The following is a 21,166-nucleotide window of genomic DNA, read 5'->3' as shown; positions in this document are numbered from 1 at the left end:
GCGCGGCCCGCTCCGTCTTGTGAACCCCTGGGGTTCTCACTCATGATGGCTCTGGCGCGGAAAAGACATGGAGGAAGGGTGGGGAAAACCCCTCCGCTGGAGGTCCTCCTGGCCTCAAACTGGAACCCGCAGTGTGAAGAAACTGGCCGCCCAGAAGTTCTCCGAGGCGAGTCGCGGAAGCTGGTATGGATGGCTGAGTATGGAGTTAGAGGAATAGTAAAGCAACAATGTCTGACCACTACACTCCCCGAACAATCATGGAGTGCAACCCCCCCGCACACACACATACACGGCAATGTTTCTGTCCCATTCATTATTTAAGAGCAGATTCAGCTACTTCCTGCTGAAATGTCAGATTTATTTCCTTTCTAATATCAATATTGATACCAGTATTGGTGTTTTGCATGACTGCCGTACTCAAATAATCAGGTTACAATTCAAAATTGTACTCTGATATCACTAAATTAGTCTGAATCAATCAGTTAATACTGAATCGAATTGATATTGGATCGAATCGAATCGTGATTAATCGATTCAGAACGTTATGAATCTGAAATTGAATTGATTATGGAAATTGGCCATGATACCCAGCCCTAGTGTTGGTGTGATCGGCCCATATCTATGGTTTGGAAACTTATTTAGGCTACTCCCACATCATAGTTGAGGCCGTTGCAGAAAATTACATTTTTCATGTATTTTTAGTTTGCATTAAAGATGAAAGTTCAACTGCTCAACATATAATACGACTAGGGCTGTGTATCGGCAAAAATCTGGCGATACAATACAAATCACAATACTAGGATCTTGATACGATATATCACGATATATCATGATACTGTTTGTTTGTTTCTTTTTTTTAAATGATTATTTCCTTGAAGAATTGAATTGCACCAGAAATATGCACAAATACTAAACACAGTTTTATTTGATCCCAACAGGATCTAATGTTATATCACAAAACTTTTCCGTATCGGGCATCAGCTCCGATACTCAGTGTGTGTACTCGTATTCATACTCGTAAAAGTAATCCGATACAAATGCACCAATACCACTTATGGCCATGTGACATTCACAGTTCAGTGCAGCAGGTACGCGGCGGTGGAATAATGTGTGGGGAGTGTGAAGAGTGTGGAGATTTTTCAAAATAAATGACCTTTGATAAAAGTAACGCTGACTACAAGTAACGTTACAGACACAGACAGATACGGACGCAGCGCTCTGTCCGTCCTCGGCGTACATTCCATCTGTTTTCCAGGTGCTGGTGGATGCGTACCCAGACGGAGAATAGCAGCGGGAGTACAGAGTGGTGTGGACCGCTGCCAGCGGAAGTGAAAATGAAACTTATCACTCATTTCTCTTTTCTCTACCTGCTGAAGCTAAGCTTTTAAACCTTACTAGCGAAAACGCTGCAATATTAGTATCACATTAGTATTACCTCTGTCGTCTACAGGTTTGTTATTACTGACTTTCTTCTTCGCAAAAAACTTTACTCTTCTTCATGGTATTTGTCCAGTATGGTTAATTCAGAGTGACACCCCCGGTGGATTAATTGAGAAATGCTCATTCCAACACATTAAATGTCAGTAGCAGCACTTTGTTCCAGTCAGACTAATGACAACGACAATAAAGCACATTTACAAAAGGAACTAAGAACTGGAATGGGATTATTAAGCACTCATATCGGTACTCAGTATCGGCAAGTACTCAAATGTAAGTACTTGTACTCGGTCTGGAAAAAAGTGGTATCGGTGCATTCCTAGTATTTATTGTCAAAAACCCATCCATTTGTGTGTTTCTTTTTTGCTGTGTTTACCTCCATCTTGCTGATGATTTGAACAGAATTATGGCAGATTTTTTCATACCCCTCCATTTGTAGTGTGGTTCTGAAAAATCTCTGTTTGAGGATCAAACCGCCCCTTCCCCTTTAGCCCCTCCCCCTCAGATTCATCAATTATCGGGACACCCCTACCCCTTCACGTGAATGCACAAAATGGAGGTGTAGGGCTAAGGGGGAGGGGCCAAGTGGTGAATTGGGATTGGGCCTAAGCTTATAGTGTGAGGCGGTTCAGACTCCAGACTCTGGTCGTTGTCTGTCGTCGTTCTGTTCTGATTCCCATATGTATCGATGCTTCACTGGTTCTGGATCGGCTGATCGCGGATCTGCGTCGTTTCATGTCGTTCGGCCAAGTGCAGACTAAAAATAGTCCCTGATGGACCCTGAAAAGGGCCGAGTGGAGGCGAGTTAAGCTGATAGCGCTGCATTAGTGACGCTGAAAACCAGTTTTTAAATCCTCTCAGTGGGTATTTTTTGTCTTAATGTTGCTGTTTATGATGTTTTCGATTCAGCGTTGGCTTAGAGTCTGTTTTCACCTCCTTTTACTGCCTCATTTCATCTAGAATTTTAGATTTATGACACAACCACACGTCTCTTTTCGGGGCCTAAAACTACATTTCTGTTGGAACTAAGACAAAAATACATTTTATTATTTATTTAACAGAAATGTTCAGGTGTATATGCAGACCAGGATGTTCCATGAGGCTTTTCCCGCCCTCAGAGGTCTGTGCTAATCACCAAAGCACATAATCTGTGCAGAGCTGTACTAATGCCACAATTTGTTTCATACAGTTTGTTTTGAACCTTTTTACATTTTTTTGTTTTTCATCATCTTAAACTGTAAAGAAAAATACCAAATAGGCAATAAATATAATTTTTAACCCTTTAAATCAGGGGTCTCAAACATGCGGCCCGGGGGCCAAATGCGGCCCACCAAAGGTTCCAATCCAGCCCCTGGGATGAATTTACAAAGTGCAAAAATTCCACAGTCAAGGCTGTGGAACTCATTTTAGTTCAGGTTCCACATACAGACCAATATGATCTACAGTCAAATAATAACAGCAGAATAACCTACAAAAAAAGAATGACTCCAGATTTTCTTCTTGGTTTGATGTGAAAAAAATATTACACTATGCCTATAAATAATGACAACTTCAAATTTTTGTCTTTGTTTTAGTGCAAAAAATAACATTAAATTATGAAAATATTTACATTTACAAACTATTCTGTAACAATAAAATGTGAATAACCTGAACAAATATGAACAACCTGAAATGTCTAAAGAAAATTAAGCACAATTTGAACTATTTTCTGCCTGTTACTCAGTGTTTAGTGTCTTTGTAGATCTGATCCATAATGCACATGGAAAAATGATAAGTTGAAGCAGAATATTGTTAAAATTGCACTTACTTTTCTTAAGAAATTTCTGTTTTTTTCAGGTTATTCACATCTTTTTTGTTTGGATAGTTTATGAAAGTGAGTATTTTCATAATTTAATGGGGGGGGGGGTTTGCACTAAAACAAAGACAAAAATTTGGAGTTGTCATTATTTATACGTTATTATGTTATTATTTTACTGGTCTGACCCATTGGAGATCAAATCGGGCTGAATGTGGAACCTGAAAGAAAATGAGTTTGAGAGCCCTGCTTTAAATGCTGCATTTGTAATAGAAACAAACCATATTTTTTGATGCTAAAAACACAATTATTTCCTTCTGATATTCAACATAAAACCTGGATAACATGTCAATGATTTGGACCATTGCTGGTTAATATTTCTGTGCTAGGTCAAAAGTTAAATGTGTCAGTGTGCATTTTGTACTCACTTGGTAGAAGGGTGTTAGTGTAAAAATTTAACTCTGTTTATAATGGGATGATTTTAGTGGATGAGTCAGAAAAAAAAAATTGTGTAAAAATGAACAACTTTTGAATTCTGACCTAAAACACATTGTGTAAAATAATATAATGTTTTATAACATGAAGTTCAAAGTGTGCAGAATATGCTCACCTAGATACTGGAGTATAAACAAAACTATGAAATATTTGTTTGTTTTAACTGAGTATTTGAACAAAATAGACCCTGAAGACGATAGACAAATGTTTCTTTTCTCTGTCAGAAAACATATGGACTTGATAAAATTTTTGGTTGTTATGGTTTTAATTGTCTAATGGTTTTCATTAGTTTGATTTTTACATCCTGTCTTGTAGCACTTTAAGAATGGTCTATCACAGATGTAAAATGCATTTAAAAATAAAATTGTTATTATTATTGTTATTATTATGAAAATATGTGATACAACTTATAAATTTTATTATTATTACTTTATTTTACTGGGTAAAATCAATTGAGAATGGCTTCTCGTTTACAATGATTTATAATATATCACACTGATGATGTATTGGGGGGGGGTGTTGGAACTCAACAGATGTTACCACCGAAGACCTGGAATTCAGAAATTCGCCTTTGACGTAACATGCTGCTTGATATTGATACTTATACAGCCTAACTCCACCTATTTCGGCCTCAGCACATCCCTCTTAGCTTTCTTGTTCCAACTCCCCACACACACACACACACACACACACCGACACACACACACCGACGGTATTCCAACGGCGCCTGGGAAACCATTGAGAAACACTGTTTTATAACATGAAATGCAAAGTGTGCATAAAATGCTCACCCAGATACCGGAGGGTTAACCTTATTCCTTGATTCGTCCCGTCTCTCGTCTCCTCATGGACATGTTGACACATTTGAAGTATCGTGCAGATTTTTTTTCCTCCACAAGCGTCTTAGTATTCATCAAACTGCCTCAGTTTCCTCTGTCAGAACGTCTGAAACCTCCATCGGAGACGTTCTCCTCTTCCTTCACAGCTGCTGTTGGTGTTTTCAGACACCGTTCTGAGGTCGACAGTCTGAATAAAAACCAGAGACAGGAGGTGGGTTCAGGCGTTCACATCAAGGTGGTTTGTTATTATAAGAGTCATCGGCCAATGGACGATGGTTTATGTTGGACTGAACTGAACGAACAACAGCGTTGAAAGGGTTTGGATGAACCATGGAGACGCTCAGATGGGTTTAAGATCTACTGTTGAACTGGAGTCAACAGGAACTAAACATTAGAGCTACAGATACTGGTTATTTTTGAAATCGATTAATCTATTGATAATTTGTATTGGGGAAAAATAATGAAAATGTGAAACAGACATGTGGGAACATGACAAAACTGAAACAACAACCACAAAATTATTAGTATTAAAGTAAAAGGACTTTTGACCTCAAGTGACCTTGAGGGGTTAATGAAGCTCCAAACTCAAACATTTTAGCTCATCTGGCAGACCTTGGTTTTCCTCTGGTAGACCTTGTTTTTCCTTTGGTTAGACCTTGTATTTCCTTTGGTAGACCTCTTTTTCCTTTGGTAGACCTTAGTTTTCCTCTGGTAGACCTTGTTTTTCCTTTGGTTAGACCTTGTATTTCCTTTGGTAGACCTCTTTTTTCTTTGGTAGACCTTGTTTTTCCTCTGGTAGACTTTGTTTTTCCTTTGGTAGACCTCTTTTTCCTTTGGTAGACCTTGTTTTTCCTTTGGTTAGACCTTGTATTTCCTTTGGTAGACCTTGTTTTTAGCTTACCAGCAGACAGGTCGTAAGCTATTGTCATCATGCGGCATCCATCGGCGTTGTCTGTTGTTGTCGTCTGTCGTCCGTTACAAAACTTCAGTCGTCTTCTTCTCTGAAACTACAGTTCTGATTGACTGAAAACTTGGTATACAGCTTCTTTATGATGATGTTAACACAAGGTACTGAAATTATTTCCATCCGGATCTGATTCTGGATTTGGTGCGACTTTGAAAAATTTTCCCATTATAAGAGATAGGAAGTGGATTGATCCAATAAATCAGTAAGTATCAATGATATCAAGTTGGAATTTGAATTTTTTACAGATCTGATTGGAATATGACCAAAACATGGGCTGTTTCTGTAACATAATAAATACACAGAACTGGATGATAATAAATGGCATCTGGATACATTTCCCAAAGCTTATAATTTGACCGGTAAGCTACAGGGCCATTGGTCCTATTTTTTTCCTCTGGTAGACCTTGGTTTTCCTCTGTTAGACCTTGTTTTTCCTCTAGTAGACCATCTGGGACAGAATGAAGCTCAAATGACCCACAGATCTGAAATGACGAAGATGCTGACGGTGTCCATCATCTGCCAGTTCTGAACCGGTTCCATGAAGACCCGATGGAGACCAGACGCTCCCGAACGTCATCCCACTCACAGACGACACATTTAGATCCATTTGTGCAGAATTTGTCAAACTGTTGAAGCGACTGGAGTTTTTTTACAGAGATAATGAAGAGCAGATATGGACTCAAACAGCAGGATTCTGTCGTTTAATGACTCAACGTCACTTCATTCGAGTCAGTTCCAGGAAAAATTGAGATTAAAAACGGAAACAGAGACGATGATCAGATTATTATTATTATTATTATTATTATTATTATTATTATTATTATTATTTAATTGTTCTGCTACTATTAAACTGTATGTGTGTGTATGTATATACTCTACATATTATATTATAATTACTATTTATTATTTATATTTATTATTATTACTATATTACTATTTTATAATGTCTTCCCACTTGCACACTTTTTTTTCCACTCCATTTTTTTATAGCTTTGTTATTACTTTTTTCCTCTTTGTGTCTTATATTTCTTTTTCCTTTTTTGTGGTTATTTTATTTTGTTCATTTGTGATCATTATTTTATTGAGATTGTTTATTACTTTGGTCATTTTTACTCATTTTGTTCATTATTTTCCTCATCTTGTGATTAATTTGTTCATTGTTTTTATTTTTGTGGTTATTTTGTTTATTTGCTTCATTTTTGCTGATTTTTTGGTTCATTGTTGTTGATTACTTTGTTAATTTTGTTACTCATTGTGGTCATTTTTACTCATTTTGTTTATTATTTTACTCATTTTGTGATTAGTTTGTTCATTTTTTTAAATTTTTGTGGTTATTTAGTTCCTTTTGTTAACTATTTTGGTCTTTTTTTATTCATTTTGTTCATTATTTTACTCATTTTGTGATTAATTTGTTCCTTTTTGTTAATTTTCTTGGTTATTTTGTTCCTTTTTGTTCACTATTTGTTCATTTTTACCAATTTTGTTCATTATATTATTCATTTTATGATTAATTTGTTTCTTTCTGTGGTTATTCTGTTCCTTTTGTGAATTGTTTTGGTCATTTTTACTAATTTTGTTTTGTTGTTTTGTTTGTTTGGTTATTTTGTTCATTTTGTTTATTTTTGTGGTTATTTTGTTCATTTTGTTTAATTTTGTGGTTATTTTGTTCCTTTTTTTTTTGTTATTTTGGTCATTTTTTACTCATTTTGTTGATTATTGTATTGTCATTACTGTATTTTTGGACTCTTTTTTTTTTTTTTTTATAAACCCCATGAGTCCAGTGTGTTTTGTCGTTCCTTTAACTTCAGCTGAAGCTCGTTATCTCAGAGGTGAACCCTGTTTCAGAGCCTGTTCAACATCAGACCTAATCCTCAGATGTCGTGCTCGTTGGTCATTTTTAACTCTGGTCCTTCTGGGCTTTGAGAGGTGCTTTATTTCCTCCCGTCTGCACACGCTCAGTTGTCCATGGAAACCGTGGATGAGCGGCATTCGTGCTCAGTCAGCGCCATGGAGACGGCGTTTCAGACAAAACACAGGGATGTTTCAGCCACATGTGGTGAAATATTAAAGACATAGATGTGAGACTTAATGAACAGCTGGAAAAACCAAACGCAGCTGATTTTAGAAACAGTCAAACAGACACCAGAGGGTTTTGACTTCGAACACATTCACTGATTTATTTGATGCAAAACGTTGTTAATTTAATATCATTTTGTTGATTATCTAGTTAATTTTATTTCTCATTTTGTTGATTATTTGATTCATTTTATGATGAATTTTTCATGATGTTTGTTTTTTGATTGTTTTGCTCATTTTGTTCATTATTTTGTTCAGTTCTCTTCATTTTATTTATTTATTTATTTATTTTTAATTTGTTGATTATTTTGTTCATTTTCATGATTGTTTTGGTTTTTTTCTCATTTTGTTGATTATTTCATTCATTCATTTTGTAATTTGTTCATTTTGTTTGTTTTTTATTTTGCTCATTTTGTTGAGTATTTAACTAAATTTTAAGTTCTGTTTATCATGATCATTTTGTTTGTTCTTTTCTTTCTTTTTTTTCCCAATTTGTTGATTATTTTGTTGATTTTGTTGATTGTTTTGATCTTTTTTTCCCATTTTGTTGAGTATTTAGTTAAATTTTGTTAATTTCTATTTATTTTGTTCATTTTGTTCAATTCGTTGAGTATTTTATTTTGTTTTTGTTTTTTCGTTGTATTAATTATATTTTGATTTCTGCTCATTTTTTATAACTTTTTTTTCATTTCGTTGAATATTTTCTTCAAGTTTGTTGAATATTTTGTTTATTTTGTCGAGTATTTTGGTTGTTTTATTTTACGACAGTCAACATTGCGTTAAAAATGAGGGTCGTCTTACATTTAAAATTAATGTAATTTCATGCAAAAGGTTTGTTTCATGGTTTGTTAATTTGTTTTTTTTTGTTTTTTTTTTTACTGTTTTCATCAGTGTTTTTACCCATTTGTAAATATAAATATAATAAATGTTGGAATGGACCAGTCATGTGACCGGTCATGTGACCTCCTGACACCAATAACAGGTAGAAGTCCCATTAACTTCTGTCACTGTCCAGGTGATTCTGTCACCAATTACACTTTGTTCCTCAGGAATACTGTAAAATAAGTTATGACCTCATCCTTTTTCCCCTGTTTTGTACTTTAATTTTTTAAACTTTAACTTGTTAACTTTTACTTGTTACGTTTTCTGTTACCGTCAGTCAGCGTTACATTAAAAGTCATCGTCGAACCTCAGTGATCTACAAGATAAAATAAATGTATTTAATGTCATTTTATTTCATTTGACACTGATAATATGTTTTTATGTTGTTTTTTTTTCTTCTTTAGGCCATGAAAGTGGTGTCAAAGAAGAAGTTAATGAAGCAGTGTGGATTTCCACGTAAGTTCTGATATATTTCAATGGAACCGATCATAAGTCTCTTTTCCATTGACCCTTAATTGGGCAAATATAACTTGTGCATAAAAATTTGTGAAAATGACAATTTCGCCAAAACTATCGTTTGTCGCTGAAAAGTTTTTGCACTTGCAAGAGGTGGTTTTTCAGGCATAGTGAAATTGGTGTATGGCGCAAAACTGCAATGGAAAGACCTTTGAGTCCAACTAGTTGCATGACCAAAAAAAACAAAACAAAAAAAAACAGATCCTGATGGATGTTACAACAAGAGCAGAAGAAGAGTTTAAAACAAACAAAAAATCTAAATCTGACCAAGTGTGTTTTTCTCATTTCTGGTCCAGATATTTAATATATCATAATCACCTAAAGAGGAACTTTACAGTGAGATATAAGAACTGATTTATAGACAATAGATCTGGAAAATCGGATGTCAACAAATCTGACCAAGATCATTTTCACTTGTTCCACTGACAGATTTTTTTGCTTAATTCAAGATTTTTTATTTTTTTTTTTTTTTTGCTTCAATTCACAATATTTTTTTTGCTCAATTCAAGATTTTTTTTTGCTTAATTCAAGATTTAATTTTTTTTTTTGCTTAATTCAAGATTTTTTTTGCTTAATTCAAGATTTTTTTTGCTTAATTCAAGATTTATTTTTCTTTTATTTCAAGATTTTTTTTGCTTAATTCAAGATTTTTTTTTGCGTGGTAACAAGCATTCTAGATTCAAAGCAACACAGATTTCTGTTCCTGTTTATGGAATGATTTCTACTGACATCTACCAGAAGAAAGAAACTAATCAGCACATTTGGGATTGAATGGAAAAACCAACATTACACACTTGTGTTTCGTACGCATTTATATAAATATGGGGACAGTTTAGACCAGATGGACCATGGAATGCATTTATTGACCTTTTTATATTTATTTTTATTAATGTGATATCACCACTGACCTGCTTTGGCGGAGGTCTGCGCTCTCCGAGTGCTTTTCTAGTTGTTTTTTTTTTTAATATGGACCGTGCACATTTATGAAAATTATTGTATAAAAAATACACCCATGTAAATATGATAGAATTAGTAAAAATAACTCCTTTTCATCTGCAGTAAATAGGCAGGTGACTTAAAAACAAAACATAAAACAACCAACATTGATAGAGCACTCATTCACTATAAATTAAAAAAATTAAAAATAGACTTCTACTGACATCTCATGATAATAAATAAACAAATCATCACTTTTGTGATTTAACCAAAGGCCCAGCAAAGTTAAAATTGTAGCTTTTTTAACAATAAACAGTCATCTTGATTGGAAACTGCATAATGCAACAGTTTTTTCAGATACATTTTTTAAATTATTATTATTTATTTATTTATTAATGGAATGTCCTTTGCAATTGACAGTATTTTGGGTTTTTTTTAGTAAAACTGTCAAACTTTTGTCTCCTACAGAGGACATAAATGCATTGCCGGGTCTCAGGAGGTTAATGGAAAAAACAACATTCCACACTTCTGTTTTTATGATATTTAGTAAATATCGTAAAGTTCTGTGCAGATGTCTGATGGAAAAGCCACTAGTGTTTACGTGGTTAAACCAGACCCTTTGGCAGCCGGTGTTGGTCCACGGGCTGTATGTTTGACCCCCCCCCCCGCCCCCGGTCTAAAGGTTTTATTTGTGAAGGTTTTCCATTGGAACGCTTCAGTGTTTTAAAGGGGTTTGTTGGGTTTTTTTCTGCAGGTCGTCCCCCCCCTCGAGGACCTAAAGCAGCCCAAGGGGAGCAACCCAAGATCCTGGGGCCTCTGGAGAGGGTTTACCAGGAGATCGCCATCCTCAAAAAACTGGACCACGTCAACATTGTCAAACTGGTGGAGGTGGGCGTCGACCATAGATTTAATACGTGTTTGCGTTTAGGACCAAACGGACCCATGGGTTTATGGTTAAAATTGGACAAATGGGTATTTTGTTCATTTAGTTCATTAATTTGTTGGTTTTTTTTGGTATTTTGTTGATTATTTTTGTCATTTTTGTTGAATATTTTGTCCTTTTTTTGGGGGGGGGTGTTGCTCATTTTGTTGATTATTTTGTTCGTGTTCATTTTTGCGATTATTTTGTTCATTTTGTTTTTGTTTTTTCATTATGTTCATTTTGTGATTTTTTTCCAATTTGTTTATTTTTGTGGTTGCTTTGTTCATTTTGTTTTGTTGAATGTTTTGCTAGGTTTTTTTAAATTTATTTTTTAATTTGTTGATTATTTAGATTTTTCGTGAATTGCTTTTTTTTTTTTTTAAATTTGGATTATTTAGATTTTCTTGATTTTCTTGTGCATTTTGCAGGTTTTATTTATTTATTTATTTGTATTTTTTGATGAATTTTATTGAGTTTTATTTATTAATTTATTTGTATTTTTGATGTTTGTTTTTTTTGTCTTTAGTGGATTTTTGGTTGTTTTTCTTCCCGGGGCCTTAAATCCCTGGTGACGGCCCTGACTTTAAACTTAGTCCGACGGTGGAGGATTTGTGGTCTGGATCGAGTCTCTGTCAGAAACAGAGTTTTCAGACTTCCATCTCTGCCCTTTATTTTCCCTCCTCTAATGGGCAGACGGGCCCCCCCCCAAATCCATTTACTGGAGCTGTGCCTGAGTCGGGTTCACAGTCATTACATTTGTTCAACTGAATCCACTCGTTGAACCAGTGGAACAGATTCAAACTGATGACACTCATGTGGTCGTTTGTCACAGATCCATGAGACTCAACGTTACGACAGAACCAGATGAAAAATCCTCCAGAATCACACCTCCATTACAGTCCTCAGAGCTTTTTACCCATGATTCAACTCCCTCTGAATGCAGCCTTTAACCAACAGCAAAATGGAAATTCAAGAAAAGGAAAAGCCTTGTTTCAGGGAAATGAGTCTGAAGGCCTTTCACATCTGATAGTCCAAGAGATTCAGCTCCACCAGGGACTCGGTTCCATTGAGGACTCGGTTCTGTTGGGACTTGGTTCATCCGTTGCCTTAGTTTGATCGAGGACTCAGTTCAATCAGGGACTCAGTTCCATTGAGGACTCGTTCATCCTGAACTGTTTGGTCCTGAATGTATAGTTTCAGTTTTCTACGTGGTTTTCTTGTCGTTCTCCTTGAGCTTTTAGACATTCTGATCCTGTTGCAGGTCCTGGATGATCCTGCTGAGGACAACCTCCACATGGGTGAGCGTCATGGTCATGTTCTTCTGGGTTCATCTTGTCTGTTTCTGATCTGATGTGTTAATGGGTTCATGAATCAGACAAGGCTAATGTCAATGCTAATGCTATTTATGTTTATGTTATTTATGTTTATGTTAAAGTTATTGCTAGTGTTAGTGTTAATGCTAATGTTAATGTTACCATTAGTGTTATTGGTAATGCTAGCATTAATGGTAGTGTTAATTTTAATGTTAGTGTTAATGTTAATGCTAGTGCTAATGCTATTTATGTTAATGTTATTCCTATTTATGTTAATGTTTATGTTCATGGTAATGTTACTGTTAGCCCTAGCATTAGTGTTATTGCTACTACTAACATTAGTATTAGTCTTAATGTTAATCCTATTTATGTTACTGTTTATGTTCATGTTAATGGTAGTGTTAATGCTTTTAATCTTAGCGTTAGCATTAGTGTTATTGCTAAAGCTAACATTAGTGTTAGTGTTAACGTTAATCCTATTTATGTTAATGTTCATGTTCATGTTAATGTTAATGGTAGTGTTATTGCTTTTAATCTTAGCGTTAGCATTAGTATTATTGCTAAAGCTAACATTAATGTTAGTGCCAATGCTAATGCCCTATCAGGTGTCGGAGCCCAAGCCCAGATCAGTCTTTTGGTGAATGTTCTGCTTCTTCTGTGTCTCATTTCATTTTTCTCTCCTTGTTGTTAACAGTGTTTGAGCTGATGTGTAAAGGGTGAGTAGAAAACAGATTCAATTCATCCTCCTTCATCTCCTCCGTCCTCATCCCTTTATCCTCTGCTCCCATCTGACTGTGGAAAGTCTTTCATCTTCTTCTCCTTCATCTCCTTTGTTCTCTCTTTCTTCTTCATCTCCTTTTTTCTCTCCTTCTCCATCATCATCTTCTTCTTCTTCTATCATATGTGAAAATAACATAAAAGACACAATCAGGTGGATGTTAACATAAGCTGTGATGTTCTTCACTGTGTTCCTGCTTCAGTTCTTCATCAGTTTCCATCTGTGGTTCATTCTGTTTTTCATTCATGTTTTTCTTCTAAACATCAGCTGAGTACAGATGAACTTTAACAAGTAAAATCCACTGGAGTTTTTAATCACTTCAATAATAATAAAGACAGAAAACTGAACCAAAGTGAACATGACTCACCAGACGGAAGTAAATGGATCTTCTGTACGTCTGACAGTCCATCCTTTATGGCCCATGACTGAATGGGTTTCAGTTTGATGAAGGTTTGTTAAAAATGCTCGTTTATTTCAGTAATTCCATAAACTCATCCCAGAGGTTTTAGATCAAAATGGTCAGACTAATTTTAGTTCAAAGGCCATGAACGCCCCAATATGATCTGAAGTAAAACAGTGAAGAAAGTCAAATTTAAGTAGAAATAACATTAGTGTTTACATCTCCAAAGTTTCCTTAAAAATGTGAATAACTTGAACAACATGAAATTGCTTAAGAAAAATAAATGCAATTTTACCAATATTCTGCCTTAGTTTATCATTTACACATGTTCATTACAACTTACAGATGACAGTAAATACACAAAACATTTAATAACAGGCAGAATATTGGTAAAGTTGTGCAACATGTTCTAAGAAATTTCTGGTTTTTCATATTTATTCTGGTTATTCACATTTTTCATTTCAATCATGTGGACCAGTAAAATAATAACATAATCTACAAATAATGTCAAAAGGACAAAAAATTTATAAATGTGAACAGAAATAAACAGAGTGACCAAAAAAAAACAGCAAATATGAACAAAATAAATAATTAGAACAAAATTTGCTCAAAAATGAACAAAAATTTTAGAAACAACAAAATGTTAAAATGTCATGTGCTTCTCTTCAGATGTTTCAAGATGTTCATGTTTGTTCAGGTTCTACATATTTTATTGTTAAAGGATCATTTGTAAATGTAAAGATTTTCATGTAATTGTACTTTTTAATTTTTTTTCTTTTTTTACACTAAAACAAAGAAAAACATTTGCAGTTGTTTTTATTTCAATGTTATTATGACAGTTTTCCTGGTTCTGATCCACTTCAGATCATATTGGTCTGAATCTGAGCTAAAAAGATTTTAACTCCATTTATCGTTAATACCGTCACTGTAATTTTTGCATTTCCTAACTTCACCCCGTAGGTCGTATTGGACCGTTTGTCGGGCCGGTTCCGTCCCCAGTCCGTATGTTTGACACCTGTGTTTTAGATGGATCTGGTTCCATAATGCAGCTCTGATCCTGAACCCACCAGTGTTTCCAAAGGCTTCAGCTCAGATCAGGTTCAGTTGGATCAGAGTCTGAAGCATCACAGGTCAGACTCAGGTTTATTCACAGCAGATCCACCAGAACCCGTTCAGAACAGAACCAACTCAGTGATCAACTTCAGTGGGATTTAATTTAATCATATTCAACAGGAAGTTACATCAGTAGGAATTCAACCAAAAACATCTGTTTAATATGTGACATAAAGTTTTCTCTGTTTCCCTGTTTTGTCTTCTCTGTCCGTCTGTGTTGGTTTTCAGTCCGGTGATGGAGGTTCCCACAGATAATCCTTTTTCAGAAGAACAGGCCAGGTTGTACTTCAGAGACATCATCCTGGGAATGGAGTACCGTAAGTATCACGCCTTTAACCCTTAAAGACCCAAACGTCTACCTTTAACCCTTAAAGACCCAAATGTCCACCTTTAACCCTTAAAGACCCAAACGTCCACCTTTAACCCTTAAAGACCCAGATGTCCACCTTTAACCCTTAAAGACCCAAATGACCACCTTTATACCCTTAAAGACCCAAACGTCCACCTTTAACCCTTAAAGACCCAAATGTCCACCTTTAACCCTTAAAGACCCAAACGTCCACCTTTAATCCTTAAAGACCCAAATGTCCACCTTTAACCCTTAAAGACCCAGATGTCCACCTTTAACCCTTAAAGACCCAAATGACCACCTTTATACCCTTAAAGATCCAAACGTCCACCTTTAACCCTTAAAGATCCAAATGTCCACCTTTAACCCTTAAAGACCCAAACGTCCTCCTTTAGCCCTTAAAGGTGCCGGAGACTTTCGTGATGAATTTTTCATCAAATCTGTAAAACCGCAGTCATAGCCTAAGTATCACGAATCTGTAAGTCTTTCTGTGATTACGCACCCGAATCTCTTGCATTACGGTGAACAGTTTTGAAGTGCCATCCACCATAAACAAACCCTTTGTGTTTACATTCCAAACTGGGAAATAACTTGGGCATCTTCGGGATTTTTTTGGCGCAATGTGCAATGTGGGAAACGGAGGCTTGTGCTGCTGCTGCAGGGAGGTTCGCGCAGCTGCCTTTTTACGCAACTAGATTACGCAACTAGATGAACAAACTAGAAAAGCACTCGGAGAGCACAGACCTTCGGCCAAGGCAGATCAGCAAAATCCGTCCATAACTTTTTGAGTCATCTTGCTAAAAGACAGACAAACAAACAAACAAACAAACAAACAAACAAACAAACCCCGATGAAAACATAACCTCCTTGGCAGAGGTAATAAATGGTAGGGGTCTGAATAATTTTGAGGACGACTGTAAATAGTTCAATAGTTACACCGTTCCTTTTTTTTCTTTTATTGGTTTAACTTATTGACTTCAGTGTTCTGGAGTATTCTGTGTGCATTTTGTTTATTTATTCTTTCTTAGATTTGCAATATCATTCCTGGTCACGTCCTTCTCCTGTTTCATCACCAGTTCACTACCAGAAGATCGTCCACCGTGACATCAAACCCTCCAACCTGTTACTGGGCGACGACGGACACGTGAAGATCGCAGATTTTGGTGTCAGTAACCAGTTTGAGGGTAATGACGCGCTGTTGTCGAGCACGGCTGGAACCCCCGCCTTCATGGCCCCAGAGACGCTGTCGGACAAACGCAAGAGCTTCAGTGGAAAAGTAAGTCCATCCACCTTTAACCCTTTAATATGTGAACCTTTACCTTTAATCAGGAGTTAAAGGGTTAATATGTGAACCTTTACCTTTAATCAGGGGTTAAAGGGTTAACATGTGAACCTTTACCTTTAATCAGATCTGATTAAAGGTAATTCTGTAATCTGATTAATCTGATTAAAGGTAAAGGTTCACATATTAGATTAGACTTAATGGGATACACATGTACCAAACTGGGTGCAGATTGGTCTACTGAGTGAGTGTCACTCATTGGTGTGCCCCGCCCATTCTGTTGTGTTGAGGATGGGACTCTTCTTCTACATGTGAAATTGGATGTAGATTGGATGAGCGTTGGAGTTCAGATTTTCCTTCGTATTAATTAACCCACTTTAATTCAGTTTCATTCACAGGTGAAATGACTGAAATGAATGTTTATCTGTAGACGAGGAGGAAGTCAGAGGGCGAAGAACTCATTTTGGATTTAATAATTTTAATTTTACAGGCATTAGGTTTAATCTGCAGAATTATTATTATTATTATTACCTCCGCCAAGGAGGTTATGTTTTTTCCGGCGTTGGTTTGTCTTTTTGTCAGTCTGTGTGCAAGATAACTCAAAAAGTTATGGACGGATTTGGATGAAATTTTCAGGAAATGTTGATACTGGCACAAGGAACAAATGATTAAATTTTGATGGTGATCGGGGGTGGGGGGGCCACGGGGGCCCACTGATCTGCCTTAGTGGAGGTCTGCGCTCTCCGAGTGCTTTTCTAGTTATTATTGTTATTATTATTATTATTGAAAGTATGTCCTTGGCGTCTGTTGACTCCGTTTCCTGTTTCTGAAGGCACTGGACGTCTGGGCAATGGGCGTCACCCTCTACTGCTTCGTCTTTGGGAAGGTGAGTTATTCCACTCATCATCTTCATCATCATCATCTTTATTATCATCATCATCATCTTCATCATCGTCTCCTCAGAGGACGTGGGTTTGAGGAGCGATGCTTCTTCCTACGGCGGCTCTCAGAGCGTCGCCCCTGTTATTTACGCCTGAGACGGTGCCGCTGGAGTGGCATCATTAGTCCTGACAGACCCCCGGCCCTTGTCTTTGTTGTGTTGGTCTCCATGGTAACCACTGTCCTCCTTCACTGGTTTTAACGCTCCGTCTCCGTTTCCTCCTCCAGTGTCCGTTTATTGACGAGTACATCTTGGCGTTGCACAATAAGATAAGGACCAAACCCGTGGATTTCCCAGAATCGTAAGTTCACACCGTGTCCTGGTTTATTCAGACGGACGCCGTCCGCCGCCTCCAGCTGAGCCTCTTTACACCCATGATTTCCTCTGTTCAGGGAAATGATTTTCTCTGTGTTTGTGTCGAGTAAATGTCACCTGCATGTGATCAAAACACACAGTGATAGAAGACGACAGGGGGCGGGGCCGGGTTTATCCTGACCCTGAAGGTTAAATACAAATATGGGAAGGGGGGCGGGGGTGTGTGAACAGAGTAAATATGGACGGATGTGAGTGACAGGTGTCAGAACAGGACGTCAGCTTATTAATAAGTCATGTGTCGTTGAAGGGAAACATACAGACACAGGAAAAAGTCCTTCATCAAGCACAATAAAATATGATACAATAAAATACAAATACGATAAAATAAAATACGATAAGATATGATAAAATAAAATATAAATACAATAAAATAAAATACAATAAAATGATAAAATAGAATATAGTAAGTTATGATAAAATAAAATACAAATGCAATAAAATGAATTTTATTTTATTTATTTTATTTTAAACAGAAGTCTTCCTAGTAAGATTTTTTTTTTTTTTTTTAATCCAGTTCAAATGTGCTGGTAGTAAACAGTTCCTGTGTCCTCCACACTCATCCTCCAACTATGGAGCTGGTTTTATTAGAAATATTGTTTAAATTAGTTGTAATGTCTACGTCTATTAGTTGTAATGTCTACGCTTAAGATGAAAATTCTTGGAACAAGTCAAATAATCTGAACAAGATTAAGTCTCAATAAGTAAACAAATAAAAAAATGATCTTTCAGATAAATATTCCAAATTAAAGTCAGTTTATTTACATCACACATTCCTTTTTTGCAGTGTACTCACCCCGTTCTTTTCATATTTCACACACATGTTCTTAACACTTGGAGAAATGCAGTGACAGTTGTTTGGCTGAATTTCAGTTTCTTGATTTTTGACCAATTTTTTAAGATTTCAACTTGAAACATTTGTCTGATTTTCTCTTTACATTGTTTCACTCTAAACGTGTAGAAACATTTGGCTTTGTCATTATCTCTAGATTATTCTGTTATTCTTCTCCTGGTTCTGATCCACTTTAGACCATTCTGAGTCGTATGTGGAACCTGAACATAACAAAATTTCGACATTTTTCCTGATTTTCAGGAGCCAAACCTTGATAAATGGAATAACTGTGATGTATTTCCAGGTTCCATTCCGGTTCATTTCCATGTCGTCGTCTTTTTAACGTCTGTCCCACAGGCTGATGTTCTGAAATTAACCACCTGTGCTGTCATTCCTTCAGGCCTCAGATCTGCGAGGAGCTCCGGACGCTGATCTTACGGATGCTGGATAAGAACCCAGACACGAGGATCACTATCCCCGAGATCAAGGTAGCGTAATGCGTTCAGGGCCGGCAGTAAACTCCAGCTTTATCTGCGTTTCATCTGCATTGGCAGCTGTTTTCATCTCGTGCGCCGTGACCTTGCTGTGACCCTCGCCACACCCCGTCCAGTGGAGTTCATTAGTTGCACGGCGTCGCTGCAGGGCATGATGGGATCTGCTCGTCTCCATGGCGACCACTGAGCATCCATGTTTCCTTCTCCTCACCATGTTTCCATGACGCAGACCCATCGTGTCCACCACAGACTCAGCATTTATGGAACCACGAATAATCAGACATCTGACAAGTTCAGTTTAAATGGAAACAAAAGAAACATAATAACCCTCCTTTAGTGTCTAGAAATAAAAAAAAAAAGAAAACTTTTTCATAGAGAAGGTCTCATGTTCTCACGTCGTATCATTATTATTATTATTATTATTATTATTATTATTATTATTATTATTGTTCTTGTTATTAATAATAAGGATAGCAATACATCGTAGAGAAAAAAAAATGGGGCAAAAAAGGAAAATTACAATCAAATCCCAGTTTTTCTAAATACAAATAAGGCAAAGCTGAAAGGCAAAGTATCTACACAAAAGCAATTTAATAATAATAATAATAATAATAATAATAATAATAATAATAATAATAATCCTTAATTTGCTGTTATTATTATTATTACTCTTACATGCTTATTATCTATATATATATCATTGTTACGACTATTACTGTTATCACTGTCACATATATATATTCTCAGACACACACACATATTATAATTATTACTACTTTGTTCCTAGTGCTTTCTAATGTGCAATTGACTATTTTTTTCCCACAACTCTTTTTACAGTTACTGTAATAATAGTCAATAACAATAATAAATAATATATGTATAATTATGTAAATAATATTGACTTTTTAATTGAAATTATTTAGTAATATAAATATTTATAAAAATACCAAATTTGTTATTTTTCTCTTTATGTTTTTCATTTTCACTCGTTTTTTTTCTACCTGTCTTTTCTCAGCAATCATTTGTTGTATATTTGCTGCTGTTAATTGTGAAATTTCCCCATGGTAGAATAAATAAAGTCTTATCTTATCTTACCTTACCTTAATTATGTTATAATGTTATTATATGTATTGTTTAGGTCTAAATATATACATATGCATTCATAAGAACAGAAATAATAATTATAATAAAGTGATGATAGTAATAATCGTGACAATGATATCCTACTACAGTATGATGGACATTCTGTGTCCGCCGCGTGTTTGTCCACCATGTGTCCCATTGACTGACGCGTGTCCCGATGTTGCAACACGGGAGGGCGTACGTGGGCCATGCCGCTGTTGCACCACGGGAGGGCGCGATCGTACAATAGCACCACGGGTACAATGCCGCTAGTATAAGTAAATACAAGTATGTAAATAGTAATAATAATAATAGTTAATGAACTGATTAACTGTAAGTCTGACTGAATTGAATATATTCTGTTTATTTTCATATATACTCATATTCATATATCCTTCGTTAACACAGTCCACAGTTGGTCTTCCATTGTTTTTTTTATGATGATTATGTTTAGTTTTGTTTCTTATTGTGTTGAACGTCTGATCTGTGAAGGTAAAATTCCACCTGATCTGAGCAGATGAATCCATCCAAGTCGTTCCGTTAAAGTCGGCGGTTCATCCAAACGACCCTGCACACGTCTGCACCAACCTTCACGTCTTCTCTGTTGGATTTTCTGCCAAAACACAATTAATCAAAGCAAACGTCCAAACGTCTTCTGGAACCGAGGCCCGTTCATAAATCTAACCGTGTTTCGCTGCAGTGGATGAATCATGAATAAAAGACGAAGCCTCTGGAGACATTAACCCTTTGAACACACACAGAACAGACCCATACTGTAGGAATACTTTCAGTTTACACTGTAGAAATACTTCAAATACTACAAATACTTCAAATACTTCAGATACTTCAAATACTTCAGTGAACGCAGAATCTCATCTGTCCGTTACACAGATGTCACACATAAGGGCTGGAATCCCTCGTCTATTAACGTTTAACGACCAATAGGCACTCAGGAATCACTAAGCCCTGCCCTATTCCATTTTTGTCTGGAAAATCATATACATGAAAATATTCTGTACTTAGTAAATATATGATATGATATAATATAGCATAATATAATAATATAACATAGCATACATAACATAACGTAACATAGAATAGCATAACATAGCATAACATAACATAACATAATACAGCATAGCATAACATAGCATAACATAACATAGCATAACATAATATAATATAGCATAGCATAACATAACATAACGTAGCATAGCATAACATAGCATAGCACAGCACAATAGGCTCATGATGACGTAAATGGACATTTGTTTAAAGCAGGTTGAGGACTGCAGCTTTAATGTCT

The 21,166-nt window shown here is 36.0% G+C and overlaps 1 protein-coding gene across 2 annotated transcripts in view; it reads left to right on the top strand.

The window, feature by feature from the left end:
* Positions 1 to 21,166, top strand: part of camkk1a (calcium/calmodulin-dependent protein kinase kinase 1, alpha a) — a 74,825-nt gene that overhangs the window by 47,570 nt on the left and 6,089 nt on the right. For both annotated transcript variants that reach the window (XM_030153201.1, XM_030153202.1), the window contains exons 5-13: positions 8,896 to 8,947; positions 10,698 to 10,831; positions 12,127 to 12,163; positions 12,873 to 12,894; positions 14,698 to 14,786; positions 15,895 to 16,094; positions 16,933 to 16,986; positions 17,268 to 17,341; positions 18,645 to 18,732. In XM_030153201.1, the coding sequence (XP_030009061.1) occupies positions 8,896 to 8,947; positions 10,698 to 10,831; positions 12,127 to 12,163; positions 12,873 to 12,894; positions 14,698 to 14,786; positions 15,895 to 16,094; positions 16,933 to 16,986; positions 17,268 to 17,341; positions 18,645 to 18,732 (750 nt within the window). The remainder of the gene's footprint in view (positions 1 to 8,895; positions 8,948 to 10,697; positions 10,832 to 12,126; positions 12,164 to 12,872; positions 12,895 to 14,697; positions 14,787 to 15,894; positions 16,095 to 16,932; positions 16,987 to 17,267; positions 17,342 to 18,644; positions 18,733 to 21,166) is intronic.

The sequence above is a fragment of the Sphaeramia orbicularis genome, chromosome 14 (assembly GCF_902148855.1).
Source record: "Sphaeramia orbicularis chromosome 14, fSphaOr1.1, whole genome shotgun sequence".
NCBI lineage: Eukaryota > Metazoa > Chordata > Actinopteri > Kurtiformes > Apogonidae > Sphaeramia > Sphaeramia orbicularis.
The sequence above is the reverse complement of the archived record's forward strand: the minus strand, read 5'-3'. Positions and strand labels throughout refer to the sequence as shown.